General features: G+C 36.8%; 1 protein-coding gene and 1 long non-coding RNA gene across 4 annotated transcripts; one reads left to right on the top strand and one right to left on the bottom strand.

The window, feature by feature from the left end:
- The first annotated feature begins 4,076 nt into the window (after window positions 1–4,076).
- LOC139967888 (fibrinogen-like protein A) lies at window positions 4,077–10,850 on the top strand. Of its 2 annotated transcripts, XM_071972079.1 has the most exons (4): window positions 4,224–4,640; window positions 6,448–6,633; window positions 7,102–7,363; window positions 8,998–10,850. In XM_071972079.1, exons 1-4 carry the CDS (start codon window positions 4,563–4,565, stop codon window positions 9,237–9,239), a joined length of 768 nt encoding a protein of 255 aa, XP_071828180.1. In that variant the 5' UTR covers window positions 4,224–4,562; the 3' UTR covers window positions 9,240–10,850. The 2 variants fall into 2 exon arrangements, with proteins under 2 accessions (XP_071828186.1, XP_071828180.1); XM_071972085.1 differs by lacking the exon at window positions 6,448–6,633 and having other exon boundaries at window positions 4,077–4,640.
- Window positions 4,647–22,129, bottom strand: LOC139967916 (uncharacterized). 2 transcript variants are annotated; one of them, XR_011793184.1, is made up of 4 exons: window positions 21,187–22,129; window positions 17,425–17,585; window positions 5,645–5,726; window positions 4,647–5,015 (listed from the first exon to the last, which is right to left on the bottom strand). It is a non-coding gene; the product is annotated as an uncharacterized lncRNA (long non-coding RNA). The 2 variants fall into 2 exon arrangements; XR_011793183.1 differs by having other exon boundaries at window positions 4,647–5,726.
- Window positions 22,130–22,695: the final 566 nt, after the last annotated feature.

Below are 22,695 nucleotides of genomic sequence, written 5' to 3' on the forward strand. Positions count from 1 at the left end.
ACTAAATGGTCAATATTGAATATATATATGACCAATAGATACACTATTTTATTATTAAACATATCAATATAACTTACAGTTATACAAAGCTATTAAATTACACATTCACGAAAAGTGGAATCACTGTGGTCGAGTGGTACGCATTTTGGTCTGTGACAAATAGGTAAGGTGTTTAATTCCTACTTTCACCTGAATAGTCCCAACCGGAAGAAACCGGTGGTAAAATGGAAATCTTTTGGTGTTTTTGTCTTTATTAAATATATATATATATATATATATATATATATATATATATATATATACGAATAAAAATAAATAAAAGACCCTGTGAAACAACTATGCCGTATTTAGAGAACGGCTGGATCTCGAGTGAGGAACAAACCAAAACAACTAACTTAAGTAATTGATTGGAAGTAAAACAGCCCATGTTTGGTTTTGCAGAGCTTTCGAGCAAAACTAGCTCCTTTTCAGTGCATGATCACCGAAAGTGACAAGAAGTAGCAGGAATTTTTGATATGGTCTTAATATGTTGAGTAGTTCTCATTCTTAGTTAGTTTTTTTCGACTCTCCAACGTATTGTGTGTGTAAATTGCAAATTTTGCAGTAGATGAGGTAAATTACATTTTTAGAGTGTCTTTTATTTTCTGCCGGATTCGGAACGTCCATGTACTTTAGTTGCTCTGAAAGGCCCCAGTAGAATCGATAAGTAAGCAAGTCTTGCAAGTTTGTGTACAGGGCGATGATCCTGCATTTTCGGCTCTGTTTGTTCCTGATTAATGATACCCGAAATAAAATGTCCCGTAGGTTTCTAGGTCTTGTAAATCAAATAACAGGTGGATCTGAGAAAACTGATATCAGACGTTCTGTGCTTTGAAGTTATGTGAAAATTCTTCTGAATGATATTGGCCGGTGTTGGAAGAAGAGGGTGGAAACCAGTAACCAGAACTGGTTTGAGGGGGGGGGGGGGGGGTTGTACGTCAATGTTTGAGTGCGGGTTTGCTTTTCGCCATTTGATGGCATTTTCAATAGAACCCCGAAACTACTGTCTGTTGAGAAGATGTTGTGACAGTTCTTTGGTGCGAGAATCAAAATCGACCTCAGAAGAGCAAATGCGTCAAAAAGCGCAACGATTGACTACTATGTATTCTGAGTGAGATACAAAAATTGAATTAAGTGGGTGATAGGGAGTAAAATGACCAATGATTGGTTTTGCAGAGCTATTGAACAAAACTAGCTCTGAGAATGACTAAACATAGATTTGCGATCAAAACAGTTAAGTTCAACCAACCTGTTGCAAATAACTCCCAATGACTCACAATCTCCCAAATCATTCGATTGAAAAATAACGTGTATTTGCCATCGACCAAAACGATTCTTGGACAGACTAATCTAGAAAAGGAAAGACAATTTCCAGGAACTAAATCTAAATATCACGGCACCATTTGATTTAAACACCAGAAACGATCGACAGTCCCAAATAAGTCAAAACAATTCTTTTGAAATTACGGGATCAGAAACGGACTAAAATAATCCGACACGGATGTGAAATTAATCCTATTTTTTCCAAACCTTCTGCTAATCAAGCAGAAATCAGTAAGTCGCGTTTGCTTCATATTTATGTCGACAATCTTCTATATAAAAAAGTTTTCATTTATGATACTCCTGCTACTTCCCAGAAAGAAATTGGAAGCCTCCCAGCATGCAGAATTGCCTATAAACCTACCTCAAGAAACAGACAGCAACACAAAAACCCAACATCCAATTAGAAGATGAAAGGATTCAACAACTAAGGGGCAAGTTCCTCGACAAGTGTACAGCACCAACGCATGATCTTCATCAGCTTATAATAAATCAACTTAGGAGTTCGGTCTTTATAATGGAATCACCCCACTCACTTGCATCGATGCAAAAATTTGGGGCCACCACCAACAGAGGAACTTAATTTGTGTTTACAACTCTATCCATGTCCAGATCCCACCATGAGAAGCTAGCAGCATAACAACCTACATCTCTTCTGTAACGTCCGTTCATCGACACCACCGACAATGAAGCCTCTCCTCCGTGACGTCTAGCATCGTCAGTCCAGTCTTTAAAGCCAGCCACCACTCATCGTTTCCCTTAAATAAATGAAGTCGCCATCAATATTTACAAAACGATAATTATATCAATCAAGGATTATGCAGCACCGGTCATCTCACACATCACAGAAAACCAACTAGAAAAATTAGACGCAATACAAAGGAGAGCTTGCCGCATCGTCTACCACCTCGACTTCTAGACTCCTACAGAAGACACCATCGGTTTAGCTCAACTACCTACTGTACAATAAGCCAACGACTGAACTCCCCCTCAGGGACAACTTCTTAGACAAATGTCAACGAGAAGGCCACCATCTACATCAATTCATCCAGAACCAACCCCAACATCCAAAACTGCTGCCGAACACCCCATTTCATAACATACATTATGAAACAGACATATTTTCACACAGCCACCACCATCTCCACACCGCCAGCCTCCGAAGCCACCACAGGGACAGATCGCGCCGTCACCAACATAGATGACTTCCAACATCAACATCCACTAACTTGGACCTCCAGGACAACGAAATTAATTGAAACCACTAATTCGGGCACCGTACTCAAATACAGTCCTCTCTCAGCCCTCCGCCTTGTCACGTCCTTACCCAACTTACATAAAAAAAATCAAAAACTCAAAATTAACGGTCTAGTCTCTATTTTCCCGGCTAGGTTTCGGCCTAGGTTACTGAAGCGCCCTCGGGCGGAAAAAGTTACGAGACATATTAATACCTTAGTTAACTTGGAGGTCAGACGATAAAAAATTAAATGGTACATTTTTGTTGAATTGTTTAACAATTCGCAAAGCAACGTGAGTTATTTAACGTAAATATTGTTTTGTATTTTCTTCGTTCTTAAATTGTAATCCACGAATACTCCGCACAACACGCCAACACAAACATTTGAACAAAGTAACTACACATGTCGGTATCGTTATGATTACTGATTAACTTTTGTAATAGTCGTTAATCTCTATACGGACAGGCATTCCTTAATAATAACTTAGACAAATGAAAACACCTGCCAGCATATGTAGCAAAAATCTAAATAAGACTTTATTATATTAAATATTGCGCTGTATCTTATAATCATTCAAACTTTTGTACGGATAAACGTTTCATTGACCTACCAACTCTTTGCTAAGAGGTGAAAAAGTATCTCATAGATACATACAACAACTTTACTTACTCCTACTTGTGCTATAACGTACTATTTTTTCCCCACATAATTCGAGTTAGTATCAACAAATTAATTAGTTTTTAATTTTAAATAAGGATTATTTTTACTATCAAAAAGTCAAAGTAGCATATGTTATAGGCACGACAGACATAACATTTATGTGACAATTTGGTGAAAAAATGTCTAAAATGATTGTATCGCTGTAATGCATCCATGCAAGGTAAAGAGTGCCTAATAATTATACACTTAATCTCTTGACTAAATCATCAAAGTTCTTTTGCTCCATAGATTCACGAAAGTCTTCACTCTACGTAATAGGTACAAGCTCATTTTTTCGATAGCTGGCATATTGGTCATTCATTGCGTCTTAAATACAATACGTATCATAATCACGTAAATACTTAGCTAGGAGAGATCTGTTTTGATCAGTGAACTAGAACCACTCACTCTAACTACCAATAAATTGCTTAATCTGTTCCCGGGGTACAATTACGTAATCTATAACTTGCTCGGTTTTTACACCACCTATATTATTTTGGAAAAGTTACAGATTAAATTGAAAATACTTTTCCAGTTTGATAACCTTTATGAAGGAAATTCTGCTCTTATTTCTATTTACGACAGGCTTTCTGTGATGGAGAAGTGTTGGAATACTGACGTATTGGAATTGTGGAGTATTTTATATCAAGAGGTAGAAAGGAATCACAGAAAACCTCAGAATATTTATATTTTTCCTCCCACGTTCAGTTTCTTTCAAGTAATTTATCAAAGACAGTGAAAACCTTGAAAAAAACAACTGCTCATGTCGGCTACTGCAGAAAGAATCCTATTTGTCATTGTCAATTGCAACAGAAGTACAAGCACTTAAAATGTTAATTTACATACTGCGTACGAGTGTTGACATTGCCTTCAAGGCAAGAAATCAACTTTGTAGGTTGGATTTTAATTAATTACTTTATTTTATTTTTTATATCAACCGCAAAGTAAACACATTTGATAATTTTGTGTAACAAAGGTAATATGCGGACCTTAATACCATTTAACGCTTGGTTTATATATTTCATTTTGGTAAAGTAGGGTCTGTGTAGGCGTTGACTAACAAATTATAATTAGAAACAGGTGAGGAATGTTTGTCATTGTATTACTAATCAAACAACTCCCGATGAACACACGAAATAAAGTTGCAATCAATCAAGTAATATATCTTAGTAACAAATATTACGAATATAAGAATGTGATAAAAAAGAATTGAGACATTATTCAACGAGACGTTTACAGACAAGAATTACAAGTTTACTCGAAGAAATGATGACTTTCACCATCCGCATGGTGGTTGTGGCTACAGGGATCTTTGGGAACATTGCTCTCGGGCTGGACGATAAGGTAAATCAAACGTTAAGAAGTTAAGAATGAAAGCTAAGGAAGTTGGATGGTTCATATAAATTGCTGATCTACCTTTTCAATCATGCAACTTGATTAATCGTGAATATTTGGAGACCCATACCGAAAAATATATAATATATAGTTTAACATATTTAAATTGATTAAAGTTTAGATTCATTGATATTTGTATATCTACTATCTCTAAAATAACAATAATAAACCAATTTTAATTGTTGTGATATATCACCTGCACCAAATGTCGACGTCAGACTTCTTGGAAAACTTTTTCGATATAACTTGTCACATGTTCACTCAGACTGCATTGTAGGTCAGTCGGTACTAAGTTTCTTGATCATATTTACTTCTTGAATTTTCCTGAAATCAGAAGACCGGAGACAATATACAACATCTACCCCTCCCAAAAATTAGATTTGCTTATTACAGAAACAGCAATGGTTAATATATGACAGTTGTCAGCATAAGTACGTATACATTTTATATTATATTTTATTGTCAGTAAAAATCAAGATTACTGTGTTGACAGACAATGTCATGTCTCTCAATGTACGTCGGAAAAAAAGAAGTGAAGATAATATGTGGATCGTAACTTGTAGTGAAGTTGGTGACGGTGGCTAGAGCCCCCATGAGTTGTGTTGGTGTTGTTGTTGTTATAACCGCTCATCTTATATTAAGGCTAAATATTGCTAAATAATATATGGAAATAAGATAATACAGAAGGTTCGGTTTCAATTTAAGGAACCATCCGAAATTGTAAATACGTTTCTTCATAGATACCGTAAACTTACTCCGACTTGCATTATTATATAAGGTAGAAGAAAGATCAATTATGTCTAAATCAGAATTTATTCTGAATAAATAATTAGATTAATGAATTAATTAGATTAATTCAGCAAGACGGCATTTGATGTCTCCATGTAATCTCTGGGTACAGGGTTGTGGTCGAGCAGCACAAAGGGCGGTGGCATAGAAGGAATGTAGCCTACCATATGGGATGTCTTGGGTTCGTTCCTTGACCGACCAAAGTAAATGGCGTTTACCTCCAGGAAACATCTACGGTTTTGCCATCTGCAATGGATTGTAAATATTCAAAATAATCTAAAACTGTAAATCGAAAAGCCACCCGACGTCAGGTTACAAGCCATTGCGACAGAGTATCGTAAAATAACTGCCTTGAGACTGAAAGAGGACAAGATTTACAACCGGGATTGATGGGACTGGGGCTAAGGCCCTCAATATTAGGTTCAAATTTGGAAGGGAGATGGAAGAAAAGGGAAAGACGTGTATAGTAACTGACCATTCGAAACCCCTAAGATTCTTCATTTGACTTACATTGTTTTTGTCTAACATTAATCCTTTTCTTCTATGTGATAATATTATGGTGTACAAGTAAGTTGGCCTGACGTTTCGATCCTAGAAGGATCTTCTTCAGAGGCTAAATGACTCGTAACAGTAACTTAAGGGACAATAACACGCACAGATTACAGACAGGTTAATGAGCATGGTAAACACAAAGGGATAAATGTAAGGGGATCAGTAGACAAGGGATGGAAAGAAGAAAGAATGAAACCAGCAGGGGAAGGGAGAGGTAGGAGGTAAACAGTAGAAGGACAAAACAAAGAGAGGATTACGGGAAGGGGGTAGGGAATAAACTAGAGAAGGACAAAGACAGAAAGGTGAGGAGAAAAAAGGGATGGAAGAGAGCTATGAGAAGAGGAGTGACAAGGGGGGGGGGTGAGAAGAAAATATATTATTGTTGTTATTATTGTTAGTGTCTTTACCTTTTTAGGAAATTATCACTCCAAATGCACCCTACCAATGCCCTCTCACCTCTCAACCAGTGATGTATCGCGACTGTAGCGAAATACAGGCTGAATGTCATTCACAAGCCAGTGGGGTATATCAAATTCAACCAGAGGGATATGGTGCATTTAAGGTGTATTGCGATTTCGACACTGACGAAGGAGGATGGACGGTAACAACGTTTTTGTTCATTAATTTATTTATTCTACTCGCTTGTTTGGAATGTGATACATGTTTATATATTCCGCCTAACACAGTAGAACGCATAGGGCACGGTTGTTGTCAGTCTACAGGGGTTTGCGCAAATATCAACCATGATGGATGTCTTATGTTCTACTAAGGTAGATGTCTAGGGAACCTTTGATGAAGCGCGCAAGTGTCATTTACTTCCTATTACCCTGCCTGACAGCTCTCATATATAGCCTTCGCATAAAAAGTTTCTATTAGGTCTTACAGCCTTGGAACGTTAATTCAAATTTCTGAACGTACCCATTTTACTTCACTCAGCTCTACAAGGAATGAAATGGTCCTGACACTTGACGCATACGTCTGGTCAACGAACCTCGTGATACATGAAATTGTATCATGTATACGTATCTTTAGATTTGATGATCACGTCTTTTACATTCCTACCCTACAGGTGTTTCAACGACGCTTGGACGGATCAGTCAATTTTGATAAACTGTGGACTGATTACAAAAATGGCTTCGGCTTTCTAAACACAGAATTCTGGCTTGGTAATGAAAAACTTGCCTACCTCACCGCTCAGAAGAACTACGAGTTACGAATAGATTTCCGAAACAAACACGGAGACCCCTACTACGCATCATATGATCACTTTCGTGTTGGTGACTCGGGCAATTACTATAATCTTTTGTTGGGGGTATACTCCGGAAATAGTGGTAGGTGTAATCTCAACCGATAGTCTCGGAGAGTTATTAATCGGTTTAAATGATAACTAAAGCAAGATTTTAGACTTTTTATGTCAGAGCCCTAGAAGGAAAGAGAGGAATAAAGAGTGCTAGTAATGTTTCTATAACTACTCCGGTTTTCGAGATATTCAGATTTAAAATATATTTCTGGAAGGCTCCTTTCAGGCTAAACTGAAGGTGATTCTGGCATCTCATCAGCAGGTGAAAATATGAATGTTAATTTATCTTTTATCAATTTTAATATTTGGACCAAAACTTGTTCTTTTAAATTCATATTAACAACAGAGTATCATTGCAAGATGTCCAACCCCCCTTTTTATTGTGAAGGTTGCAATGCATTGTAAGAATGTTATCTGGAGCCATGAAAGTCTCGTGTTTGTCTATTGACATTGTGTAACGTATGACGGAGGTAATTATATGTCTGTTAAACTAAATTTTCCATCTATTTTAATTGTTTAGGTCATTTTGCTAGAATTGAAAGCGGTGTAGCAAAATACTCAGTACTGATAGGAGTATGCGTTAGCGATTAACGACATATCGAATGTTGTGCCACAAGTCATCTTTTAACCCAACACAGGCACAAATCAATTCAAAGTTAGTCAAATAAGCTCTGTCGTTTTCAAGTTTATGCTTACTTTTCGTAGACCTAAATAACAATTTACAGTTCCAGGTAACATTACAATTGTTAATGGAACCTCAATGCTGATGACAAGTTCAACGAAACATGCGGTTACGGGATGTACCAAACACTTAAGTCTTAGATTAAAAATGTATAATGCTAGAAGTCCTGTTATGTAAAACGAGCATAATTGGTCCATTTCCCATCTTAATACTATTTTGCGTTACTTCGATTGAAAGCAGAGCGCTTTTTAAGAATATTTTGAAGAATTCAACAAGTGGGGAAAAGGATCGGGGGTGGGGGGGGGGGGACCTGCACCAACGTGACAATATTATACAATATTAGGGACAGATGGATCGGAACCCCATTGGGGAGGATCGAGGGTCACCCTCCCGGCTCTTCCTCCAATGGAATTGTAGACGTCAAATGGTACGTTCAAAGAACTATAATGACTATCAATTAGTTTTCTTTAATAAGGTTAAGACGCTAGCTTGTGATAGTAAAATAACTTCTGATTTTGTTTGTATTAGAAAAAAAAGGGCGGGCGGCTGTTCGACTTTCAACTGCCTGGATCCCTGCCTGAAGATACTATGCAAAGATCTTGCGGATGTCAAATGTTCACCCCACCCCTCCGCCTCTTTGGGTTAGAAACATAATTTAGGTCTTAAGTTTGCACATAAAACGAAAAAAATATAGTCCTCTCGAAATTTCGACAATAAATGAAAAGGAAGTGACACGACCAAACCAAAATAGTAAAAATATTAAGGTAGGCTTGTAATATTTCCTCAATCATCTCTAACGAAATCAGCTTTTTACAAATTCTCTTTCCTTTAGGTATCAGGTTCAGAATTTTCATTCTACTGATATTCGTAATTAAATATCATGCATACACCCATAAATACGTACATTGTCATCACATGCGATGTATAGAAGTGTACAGTATTGCAGAAGTCGAATATCACATCTTTTTATTTCTTAATTCAAGGGAACGATGCTCTCGACTATCACAGGAACATGTCATTCTCAACGAGCGACGCAGATCACGATGAGCATGATAATTCGAACTGCGCCAGTGTAAATGGAGGGGGCTGGTGGTTCAAAACTTGCGATACTTCTAATTTGAATGGTCGCTATGGAATCGAGGAAGACGTTGGCGCAGTTGAGTGGAATGGCTTGCCAGGGGGTTCTTACGCACTCAAATTCACCGAGATGAAGATACGGCCATAAAAACTGCCGATGAAAGATATATGTTTGCCGTTCTTATAAATTTGAGTTCTTTTCCATTAACCGTTATAATTATTGAAGAGCTTTCTAGTCACTTCGCCCAACAACCATTTCGCCCAACTGCCATTTCGCCCAACCAGCCTGGTCATTTCGCCCAACCAGCCTGGTCATTTCGCCCAACCAGCATGGTCATTTCGCCCAACCATCATAGTCATTTCGCCCAACCAGCATGGTCATTTCGCCCAACCATCATAGTCATTTCGCCCAACCTTATTTTTACTAATATTCAGTCAGAATAATATTCCTTTTTCTATTCCACTAGTTCAATTTGATTTATTTTGGGTTAGGTTACTTCGTAATAGGTAAATAAAGTGAGGTCCGCTCGATATCGATCGGAGTCTGAGCAGTTATTTCGGGTATAATGGGAGGATTACACTACTTTAGGCGTTTACGCATACAATGGAAGTTATATTATTATACAAACAAAGGGGAATCGGTCTTCATAAAAACCTATCAAACCTAACCCCTAAAACACTGATCCATCCTACTGACTAACAATTCCCGAACGTTTCCTTATTAAATTGAAAATAAAAAATATATATATATAAAACCCGTCCGTAATATTGAAGTACTATATTTAATCAGTGTAACCACTTTATCAATGTAACCACAAGTGTAATCACATATGTAATCAATTAAACCACGACTTCAAGTTTCCTTAATACTCGGTTCGTATCCCGTAACGTTAACAATTCCAGAACGTTTACTATCAAACCTAACCCCTAAAACACTGATCCATCCTCAAGATTCCTTAATATTCGGTTCGTATCCTGTAACGTTAAAAATTCCCGAACGTTTCCTTACTAAAGTTATACAAAGTAAAGGACTTCAAATTTCCTTAATATTCCTTAATATTCGAACGTTCACTATCAAACCTAACCCCTAACACACTGATCGATCCTCAAGTTTCCTTAATATTCGGTTCGTATCCTGTAACGTTAACAATTCCCGAACGTTTCCTTTTGAAGTATCATATTTAATCAAGGTTGGGCGAAATGACCAGGCTGGTTGGGCGAAATGACCAGGCTGGTTGGGCGAAATGACCAGGCTGGTTGGGCGAAATGACCAGGCTGGTTGGGCGAAATGACCAGGCTGGTTGGGCGAAATGACCAGGCTGGTTGGGCGAAATGACCAGGCTGGTTGGGCGAAATGGTAAGGTTGGGCGAAATGGCAGTTGGGCGAAATGGTTGTTGGGCGAAGTGTCCTGTTCCCATTGAAGACATCTCGTTTAATGACACACAAAGAATACTGAGTTACAAAGAACCATTACAGTTATATACTATACGAACTAAGATAATACCTAAGTTCAATGAAATTTCTGTTATGAATTGGGACATAATTGGGGTAAATTCTACCTTAATTAAATCCCATCAAATTTAATTATACAAATCATGCATAAACAGACTCAATGCTCCTGTTGTTAAAGCGTGATGTTATTTTCATGGACTTGTAACCTTTTAAGATAATCTCCTCATCACCCCTCCAACTGTCTGTTTACAACAAAATTAAATGGAAGCGAAACCACTTTAATAAATTAATTCAAGCTCACCTCAAGCTAGTTTCCTTTTTTCTCCAGAACAATGCAATATTATTATTTACATTTGCCGAAAGTTTGAACAGAATTTCCTGTCGACAAACAGTGTGGAACTCATATCTCGGCTATAACTTGAGATATAGGTGTTTGAATGTTACTTATTTTAAGTGGCTAAACCTTCAACTAAACTCCAGGAATTTGGATTACTGTAGGGGACTATGACGTCATGAAATGCTCTTCAAAAAATTTGTTTAGCCTTTTATCATCTTCTTGTTGATTTATACTTAGGCTATAATGATCTTCTGTTGATTTATACTTAGGCCATCATAATCTTCTTGTTGATTTATACTTAGTCTATTATAATCTTCTTGTTGATTTATACTTTGGCTATTATGATCTTTTTGTTGATATACACCTAGGCTATTATGATTATCTTGTTGATTTATACTTAGTCTATTATAATCTTCTTGTTGATTTATACTTTGGCTATTATGTTCTTTTTGTTGATATACACCTAGGCTATTATGATTATCTTGTTGATTTATACTTAGTCTATTATAATCTTGTTGTTGATTTATGCTTTGGCTATTATGATCTTTTTGTTGATATACACCTAGGCTATTATGATTATCTTGTTGATTTATACTTAGTCTATTATAATCTTGTTGTTGATTTATGCTTATACTATTATGATCTTGTTGTTGATTTATATTAAGCTATTCTAATTTTATTATCGACTTATACTTAGGCTTTTATAATCTTCTTATTACTTAGGCTATTATAATAGATACAGCTGCCTTTCATAAGTTGCCCATCTCCGCTCTTCCCAACGCACAGACTTAACCAACAACAGATATTTTAGAGACGAAACAGGCATGGGCGTAGCTAAGGCCTAATGATTGGGGGGGGGGGGGTGTACTGCCTTTTGCCCCCCCCCCCCCGCGGTACCTTTAACGATACGGTAAGTGTCAGTCAGACACCCCATCTTTCGCGACTGCACTTTTGTTCCGAACTTTTTTCTTTACATTTGTACCCACTGGCCCTCACTTCACAAACTTATTAATCACTCTGGTTAAGCAAATAAGCAACTGAGTATAAGTTATCTGCTTGAAGGCCACGTAGACTACTAACTACAAAAGCTATGTTAAAGTAACAAAGGGGATTTTTTTCAACCGATTATATTCGAAGACATAGTGAATTATCCAAATATACAGTACTTTTTCTAGCGCGCTTAATATAATTATTTTGGAGGGAACGGGGCTATTTATCACTCACATGAACAATCTGCCTGTCATCTTCGTCAGGGCATTTAGTGTTTTAATTGTATACCGTAGAGACAATATACCAGCGACGCAGCCAGGAATTTCCACGGGGGGGGGGGGCACATTTTGTGATTGATATGGGGGAGGGGTCTAAGGGGAAGGGGTTGCCCCCAATTTTTGAACAATTGAAGGTCCTTAGATGCGATCTGGTGCAATGTTTTGCCAGTTTCATCATTATGATATGATATCATATTATCAGCGATTTTGTTTCCGGTTTGAATTATTCTTGTTCTTTTACATATTATATCAGAAAGACAAACATATAGTGCTCTTTTACAATTTTTCCAGTAGGATGATTCTTGTTTATTGTTCAATATCTGGACTTTAATACATTTGACGAACTTTGCTAATGGACGATATTAACTTTCATATTTAGCAGTGTAATAATTATTTATAGGAAGCGCGTATCACGTACGATTGCTAGCCTTAGCTTCATAACATGCTGTTCGTGCAACAACTTATGACGAATCATAAAGGATGAGAACGCACGTTGTCGTCGTCGCTGTCAACAAGGTTCGTGACTCTCCATCGAGTGCGGTTAGGTAGGCTATATGTATTTTATTACGCAGTGGCAACTGTAGGCTGGTAATAGGCTATAGGCTAAATTTAGCTAATTGCATCTGCCAAACCAAGTGGCTGAATCAGTAGCCCTGAATGTCACTACGATTTTAATCGAGTTAACGGAGCTGACACGTGTTCAAAATCAAAAGAGCACTGACAAAATACCATGCAAACAACCCAACAGTTTTTAACATTTTTTCGACCCTGAAGGGCAGTTCCCCCCCCCCCCCCGCCCGGCTACGTACCTAATATATACTGAACTTACTTGAAGCTAGCGAACAGGGTCAACCCACCCAATAGCTAAAATTAGTACATAAATAAACCGGATTGAAGCTGGCGAACGTTGTTCGGTAGTTCTATAGGCATTTTTTTTAGAGTATTCAAAATCATACGAAGGTTTGTATGGTGGAGTATAAGGATCGCAAGATACAATTTCTCAAAGTGGCAAGGAAAACGTGGTAAATATGACTGATTAAAGGTCAATTTTAACCGAAATCTTTCAATGTTAAGGTCATTCACAATCACAGGAATATATAAATAGGCCTAGGTAAATAAGAGTGCGACAGTCGGAAATTCCGACTGTCGCACTCCAATTTTCCAACTATCGTCAGTTTTACCAAGTTTGGGTGAGGGGGGGGGGGTGAGACACCCCGACACCCCTCTAGCGACGTCCCTGAAACAGAAATAGCAAATAAAAAAGAAACATGTCCCCAATTGTTTATAGCACAGTGTGAACTGTTCCTTCCTGGCGCCTTCAAACTTGCACTTAAAGAGGCCATGACACGAAAAATCCAACTAATCGAGAGTAACTTCCTCTGAATCTATGAGAAAATCTATGTTCAAAACTATCTTCACCACCTTGAAAACCTCAAGGACTAATTAGAAATTAACGTTTTAATATTCTCATCCGAAAATAGATATCTGAAAATGCGACTTCAAAACAAGACAATGATGACGTCATGTTAGGAACACAAGTGCCAAGCCCAGGCACACACCGGATGCGCGACGTCACACATACACGCACATTTACACTGAGAGAACAACCACTGTATTACGCTATATCGCTAGAAACTTCAAGTTTGTTTTACAACATGTTGTAACATATCCGAGAGAAATGCCGGTCCGTTGTGTTGTTGGGGGCTGCATAAATACCATAACCCATGCAATTAGCCTTCATCAATGGCCGAAGGACGAAAAAAACACGGCGATTATGACCAAGTTAGTGCACAACACCAGCGCCGATTCACTGGGCCTAGCCAGTATTCAGCTCCGTATGTAGCGAACACTTCACAGAAGCATACTACGATCCCTCCTTTTTTATAAAATAAAACAAATGGGCTTCAACGGGTCGACATAAACGAGTGGTTCTTCTGTCAAGTATTCCACATTAAAAACTTCGAAGACCAGATTGGAGAACAGAAAACCTCCAATGGGGCAAGTGTACATGTATATGAATACATAGCCAACACACTGTACATATGGGTTGTAAGTCACCGTTACACAACGCACAATACGGTTTAGGGAGTTCCGCGAATTCCAACAACACATGCACAAAATGGACTGGATTTGTTTTTAAATGCTTCGTTAATAAATTCTTACCACGTTGTATGTTTCTTGCAATAGTTCCGAACGGGTTTGTTCTTCGATATGGAGCTCCAATTTCGACTCGATTAACAGGCTCGAACCGATACGGTTCTAACACCTCAGGTCCACCCTCAAATCATCGCCTTCACTCTCTACTTCGAATATGAGAAAGGACACTCTAATTATAGCCCAATTTCACTGCCTGGTGAAGAACCACTATCACTTTGAACTTTGGTTGCCGCATTTGGTTCTAAATCTGACATTCCACGGGAAATTTCGATCTGATTTCGCGCCGACTTGTTATCGATTGTTCCGTGTCTTTATGTACACTTGTCGTACTGTAAGTATGATATGTGTTCAGAGGAATCAGCGAGAGTCAAATCGTGTTCATAACATGACGTCACATGACGTCATGAGATTAGGAAAATTTTCAGCCGAACGAACTTTTCAAGCCCGAAGAGGGTAAATTAAATCTCAATTTTCGAATGGAAAAATCAAATTTTTAACTGGCAGAATAGAGAGCATGCTTATGGATCCCAAAAAGACCGGACGTTGAAATTTTCTTGTCATGGCCACTTTAAGCTAATTCCGGACCAACCGAATATCAGGATACCCGCGTTAACCAACCGGACAAGATGTAATATATCTTCTACATCTCCATTTAAAAAACTCCCATTAGGCCTACAGTATTATACTTGAAAACTACCAAGAAAGCGATAAAATATTTTTACTTCTGCGCAGTAGGAAATGAGGCGGGAAACGAGTGGGGAGTGGGTTGGGAAGAAGGAATATACCTTCCAAAGAAAGTAAGCCTTTCTATTGGTTTACATTTAATAAACACGTACGAAAAGTCGTTTACTCCGGAAATATTATCACTTGTATCACACAAATGTAGTTAAAATGATGGAAATGATATAGCACTGTTCTGCACCCAAGCCCTATCACTAAAACAGCAATTTCTCGAGGTAGGAGAGGCACCCTTGGATCCTTCTCTCGAAGGACCTCATCCAATTTTCGTGAATCCGCCCACTGCTCTGATAAAAAAATCTCCAACGAACTCTAGATACGGGTCTGATGTTGGATACCAATATAGGATTGCTACCCTAAGTTAATTTAAGAATTTTTGTTGTCCGATTTTAAATTTTATTAATAACCATGACTTCACGACATTAAGGTACTGAGGTAAATAACGACCAATACTGTAATACTGGTAAGTAATGAGATAATGTTCGGTATACAGTTTTATTTTGTTTGCTGATGGAACCATATACTGAAGATTTTATTCAGGCAGCTGTTCGTTGACACATTACAGCGTTGTTCACCATTAATACTTCACTAATCACTGATGTTTCGACCGTGCGTAGTTTGTTTGGTTTTAATGAGTATAACTAAGACTAATTAAATCCATATCCATCTCGATTAGACCAACATTCAATGGAGGTAGCGTAACCATAATAATAGCATTCATTGCATGTAGCCTAACCTTCAATAGTATCATTAATTGTATGCAGCCTAACCATAAATAATAACTTTAGGCGGTATCGTAACCATTAATAATAAAATTCATTGTATGTAGCCTAACCATCAATTATAATATCCATTCTATGTAGCTTAATCACTAATAACAACATTCATTGTAGCCAACCTAAAATATGATAATAACATTTATTGTATGTAGCCTATTCATTAATAAAAGCATTCGTTATATGTATCCTAACCATTAATGGTAACATTAATTGTATGTATCCTTAGAATACAAGAAGATACTCTTCAGACTAAACATCAACAATAAACATGTTCTTGTTTTAACTGTGGCGTTATAAAAACAATTGTCGAGGTATTTCCAAGATGGATACAAACTTGATAACACTTAAACACTTCCTACATTAAATCAAAAGATATAATTAGATGAGCATTGTAAACGTAAATTTTACATTTTTGTTTCGATTAAGCAGTTCATTGTGGAGTGATATTAGGGTAGAGTGAAACGAAATTTTGTACAAAGAAGGAGAAAGATACAATGAGTAAATGCTCAGTAATTAAAAGAAAACAGCCTGTAACTTAGAAAGTTTCAGGTTGTCAAATATAACTGCACGAGTTAGACGAAATCGACACATTCAAACTTTAATCATCTTGTTTTGTTACTGATTTTGAAAAGAACATCGGTTTCAACGTATCGCATATAGACGTGAATTGCCCTTCAAAATATATTCAGAAATATATTTGGAACTTTATTGAGTTTCTACAATTTTTTAATATTCATTACGACTCAAAGAACATTCATAGCTTTTGGAAAATCTCACAACTAATTAAAAAACAATACATTGTTACTGGGATACCTTTTAAAATCTTTTTATTTAGTTTTTTTGCGTATTGTAAGCCAATGACCTAGGAAAGAGGAAAGGATTACTTATTTCAAAAATGAGAGAAAACAGAATATGTGTAAAAATGCTTTTTAAAAACAACAAATTCTATCCTTCTCTTCAATCACCTTGCCCTTAGTATTTCAATTCCTTTGATTCGAAGGGAAAACGTACCCTTAAGGTGATTCTTTTTGTCATTATCCTTTGCTCCAGATATGACATGCTTATACTAAAAATAAGTTGCCAAATCGCGCGCACATATATGTTCGTAGTTCAATTATGTGTGTGTATCTCAATCATGATACACATCAAATATAGTGCGAATGCTGCAATACATATGCAGTCGCAATGGACATACACAATCGGAATACATATGCAGTCGCAATGGACATACACAATCGGAATACAAATGCCGTCGCAATGGACATACACAATCGGAATACATATGCAGTCGCAATGGACATACAAAATCGGAATACATATGCAGTCGCAATGGACATACACAATCGGAATACATATGCAGTCGCAATGTGTAAAGTAATTGTGTATGTTCATTGCGCCTGCATATGTCGCTTCGTCTTTTAGTTGGCTGTTGTATTTATCCTTAGTAATATTATCAATTCAAAATAGTAGCCTACATGTATTTAACATTTAACTTTGCACCTTATAATATTTTCAAGAACAATCACATAAAATTCTGTTTCATTTTCTGTATTAGTTAAAAAAGTGATTGCTTACGGCAAAACAAATTCAAAATCAGTTACCATGTTTTATCCCAGCTACCTTTATATGTGGTGTTCCGGGATATTATATAGTCCGAGGATTCTCGTAGACTTTAGCGTTGCTTCACGTTATCAATATCTTTCTTCGAGGCTTTCACGATATAACGTTTGTTTTCAGGACTGCAGTTTAAACTCATTGGTTTCTGTGTGATATGACACAAGAACAACCTTTTTACCGTGACGATTTGTCAAATATGAGTGACTATTCTTAGATTGTTTGTGATAATTGATCTCTGTAAGACATACCATTATTATTTTTGCAATACAGTATTAGCTGCAGAGTATTACTATACAATAAGTTAAGGGTAGTATTATTAATGAACCTTCAATAACGGGAATTTTCCTTTCTTACCATACGTCCTTAAAATTATATGGGCCATTTGATTAGTTCCGAAGGCCACTTGAATCTTAAACTGGATAGTCCTGCTGGGAATATTGATTTTCTTTCAACTTTCTACCTTTTTTTATTGCTGACGTCCATAGAGACCTTCAACATAACTAGCGATATTTGTTTCCACGAACTTTGGCGAATTATTAAGCCATATCTCTAGATCGAGATGGCTGATATGATCTACAGAGAGAGGTCGAGAGGTAAACCTGTAAATGGCACTGCACACATGATTAAGTAGGGTTAGTAATCAAGTCTTATGTGATATTTCCCTAAACCATGACAATACCCATATAAGACCTTAAACTATTGAGCTATTTTCAGTAGATTTGTGATCATGCCTCAGTCTCGAGACCTCATATTAAGTAAAATGGTTGGTTTAATAGAAATAGGGAACCCATGTTGTCATTAAAAAGAAGATGACACGTGTTAAGTAGGACTATATTAATTTAATTATTAAAGGTTACATTAGCTGTTATAAAAATGTACTTAAATATGTTAGACAATATTAGAAAACTAAACTGCTTATTAGGAGAAACTGATATGTACAACAATCCAAGTACCAACAACAAACGCGGTTTTGTGTCAAACCAGAGTATTGAGACAAGTCCCTAAGTGAGACAACTCACTAGGTGAATTAAGACAACTCCCGACAATATGGATACAAAATACCTAATACCAGCATTTCAATGCTTTCTCAACGAAAGCATTAGAGTGTGAAATAACCTCTAACACTATTCAAGAGGTGTGTGTTTCCTAACTGGCTCTGAAGTTAGTCATGCCAAGTTTTAAAAGCAACACATGATTGATGAATCTCCCTTTTCATAAACTTCCTGAATTTTACAACATACCCTTTTCCGATTAAATTAATGTAGTATGGAATTGAGTGGTGGGTGATGTTTATAGAACGTTTAGGAGGCCTTTTTGCAGGCAGGACTGTATTTCATGGGGAGGGGGCAGCCGAACGGGGCCAGCTATATGCCCCAGTATCAACACGATAACGACAGAGATAAGTATACTGTGGTGCTAAAATCCCTTCCAACAAGTACTAGGTGGAATGAAGTGATTTAATTGTGAGAAGTAGGCCCAATGTGGTAAAGCAGAAAATCTTGTAACAACAATTTTCTTAAACTTTATTATTATTATAAAATCGAACAGGTGTAAGGTAGTTACAATTTTTTTATTCTTATGAACTCAAAAGGGAACGTCTTTCAAAGTAAGTGCAAAACAACGGCTTATCATGCAGGATGCTTTCAAACTTTCAAAAGATTTGGGGGAGGGGAGGGGAGAGGGGACTGTTTTATCTTACAAAATTTCCCGCGTTTTGGGCGAGGTAAAACAATTTTATAATGAACATACTGGCAAGGTTTCTTTGGTAAACAAATGGTTCCTTGCAGTTCTTTTGCAGTTCATTCAGGAATTCATTGTTGATAAGCATCACAGAATAAGAGCATTGATTAGTGCTCGCTAATGAACTAAACGATAATAGAAACAAGAATGGTGGGAACTTCAAGGTGGTCAGGTTTCGATATCGTTAATTTGATGCTCAGTGGGGAGTTCTCCATTGATGTATTTACCATGTGTATTTGCGTGTTTGTGTGTGCATGTCGATATGTTAGGATACATATGTCGGTGATGTGGAGCATCCGAGTAGCCGTATTAATATAGATCTCCATATTTTATCAAACTTGCTAGCTTAAAAGTTACGATTTTTTTCAGGCGGGATCATGTCTTTCATTCAACTTATACTACTTTCTGTGAAATTTCAATTGTAATCTTAGCTACAAGATCTTTCTATTTCTTTGTCAACTAATTTAGAACAATAGTACGATTTAAGCTGATAACAAGCCAATGATTGCTTATCATGCATTGAATTAGTTAGGGAATGTATTCTATCAATGACTTGTTTGACAAAGATGGGTGACTTTTACCAAGTTGATCAATTTATTGAGAAGTTTTCGTTATCCACTCATTTCTGAAATATACTTGGAATAAGGTCATTAATCAAGTTTGATTCATGTTTGTATAATCCCATTAATAGTTTGTATAATATGTTACTGACTGATTGTTATTGGACATGTCAATCAGTTCACACTAATTAGGTTGAAAATGTTTGCCAGCCAGTCTCATTTAAAATGTGGTGAGATATGTAATATATAAGAGATTACCACTTTAAACATCAGAGGCTATGTTTATAACGGCTGGACTACTTTGACTAACACCCAGACAATTAGATCAGTTCCTCCAGATGCAACACAAAACTCATTGGAAAACTAACAAATTTTTGACATTACATAACATGTAAGCAATTCATCAAACACAAATGGTGTTGAATGGCATCTTAATGTTTTCTGTTGTTAATATGAAGCTAAATAACGTGTTTTGGTTGAGTTATTGGAATGGATGAAACAACGCATTAATATTAATATTTGGGCCTACGCTGAGTATTGACGAACTGATCAACTAAATTAACCTTAAAGGAGCATTGCAGCCTCGATTGAGAATATTTTGAAGGTGATCATTCTGAAAACTATACATTCTTAGCACTGAATAGTATCTTTCTTCTTTTATTGGTAGTGTTGATGGTTCTGTGTGAATACAACTAGGGCAGTGAACAACTTTACTTTGATTGTGCGCGGTTCTCATACAAATCAATTGTCAAGTTTTCAAACTTAACATACTACTTACTTATTCAACTAGTGTCAGTTCATTGCAACAAAGTTGAGGGAGGAAAATTTGTGAAAATAGTAGTCAGGTTTTAATTTGACATCTGGACATCATGTACTGTAAGTGACGTGATTCAGTTTGTTGATGTTGCTTGTGATGGTAGATGGCATTTAAAGTGTTCATGTTGTGTACAGTAGATGTCGACTAGATGTTGATAATAGGATTCGTCTTCCTCGGGTAAACGCACCGTATATCACTAACATATATCATTGAATGTTAAGCAATGTTATAGGATGGTGTCATCGTGCTGGGTAAGAGTATCATTATCATTGGATTGGTATTGTAATGGTTATGATGTGGCCTTAGCTCTCCTGAAATAATTGAATTTCATCTGGGCACGTTACTTTAATAAATCCTCCTCTTATTATTCACGGCTTATGTCTACATGCCCACAGTTGGCTTAGGATAAGAAGATCAATTTTAATGCCATTTACTTGTCACAATCACTACCTTGACGATTCTACAAATAAACCACACTGTTATTTTATGAAAAAGTGATTGATTTAGGTAAAAATGTTTCGTCCTGTCTGATGATGTGGGATACAAAGAAATTGTCAAATAGTCACTAAAATCACCGAAAATATCCAGGCACTGCTGGTGGTTATACATCATATAAATTAGAAACTTACTTGCAATTTTTTTTATAAATTTGTAGCATGTACAAATCTGCCAACAGTTAGTACTCCACTTCAAGAAACTGCTGATCACGGGCAAAACAGATGGTATGCAAGCAGTACCCTGTAAAACCCATCGGACAAAAATAGACAGTCAAATATTACTACTGTAGAAAGGTTGAGAATCAGGAACAAATTTGCAGCTAATTTCAACACTGTGGGCAAACAAAACTATAACAAAGTTTGAATTGGATTTCCATTTGCCATTGATAGAAATTCCTCTAACCTCAGGAAAACATAAAGTCAAGGTTTGTATCCTTTCAGAGCACAATAACTTCCTTAGTAAAGCTTGAATAAAGTTCAGACTTGATATGTGTGTACACACTTTGTGAGTACAACAACACTATAGCTTCGTGGTCTAGGGATCTGTGTGAGGTCCACAAAGGTCAGAGTAAGAAAATGTTGTAATCAGAGGAACTTTAAAAGTAAACCTTTATGCACTAATACATTTCATACGTGGTACGTGAACTAACCTTACTGATCCATTGCAGCTTACAGTAAATGATCTCAAATAATATTTGGCAAGGAATCTACAAGCCTGTTGGCTTTCTGGTTTAAGCCGGTAACAATAGTCAGCACCACTTTAGAGTTGTGTTTACAGGACACAATAGTCAACATGGAAGGGGGTCTTTGGGAACTTTAAAATCTAGTTAATACCTGAATACCGGGACACAATGGTAGTATACCAAAGTTACCTAAATGATATATGCGATGGGTTTAATTCAATTGTAACTAAATGATGGATCTCGTCAATGATCTTCATTTATAAGACAGGTATTCTGCTACATTCTAACTGTAGATACACAGATAATGTACACCATACAGTTGATCTCCAGTAATAAGACAGGTATTCTGCTACATTCTAACTGTAGATACACATTTAATGTACACCATATAGTTGTTCCAGTAATAAGACACATGCTCCCTTACATTCTAACTGTAGATACACAGATAATGTACACCATACAGTTGAGTATTTTTGTTATCTGCTGTTTTTGTCAACTCTCCACTAAATGCTTGTTAATTGTGAGTGTTTGCTCATTAAAAAAGCAAGCAAATTGTGACCATGACTCCTCCATTATGTGGTAAACTTGGCTGTGGTTTAGTGAACAACAAGTTTCTTGTGTACCCTCCCCCAAGTCTCTGGCATATGCTTCAGGTTTCCTGTTATCACTAACTACCATCGTGATTCCTTTCTGCATGTAATTGCAAATATTAGTGCAATTCACTCTCAAACTATTATAATATTAAAATATTGCATATTGTAAATAAATATTTATAACTTACTAAGAAGTGTTAGAGTACCATGTTGTTTTTTGCTGTTGTTTATTTCAAAGAGTACATTTTGTTATCCAGTGTTGTTTTCTACTTTAAAGGAAATACAATATTTATCAACTCTGACTTATGTGACCCAGTGGCGGCGGAACCGGGGGGGGGGGGGCTTGGGGGGCGGGGGGCTCAGCC

Source organism: Apostichopus japonicus, chromosome 1, assembly GCF_037975245.1.
Source record: "Apostichopus japonicus isolate 1M-3 chromosome 1, ASM3797524v1, whole genome shotgun sequence".
Taxonomy (NCBI): domain Eukaryota; kingdom Metazoa; phylum Echinodermata; class Holothuroidea; order Aspidochirotida; family Stichopodidae; genus Apostichopus; species Apostichopus japonicus.

Coding starts and splice junctions, on each gene's coding strand:
- LOC139967888 (XM_071972079.1), top strand. CDS start 4,563: ATGATGACTTTCACCATCCGCATGGTGGTTGTGGCTACAGGGATCTTT. Junction 4,641..6,447: donor CTCTCGGGCTGGACGATAAG/GTAAATCAAACG, acceptor TTACCTTTTTAG/GAAATTATCACTCCAAATGC. Junction 6,634..7,101: donor CTGACGAAGGAGGATGGACG/GTAACAACGTTT, acceptor CCTACCCTACAG/GTGTTTCAACGACGCTTGGA.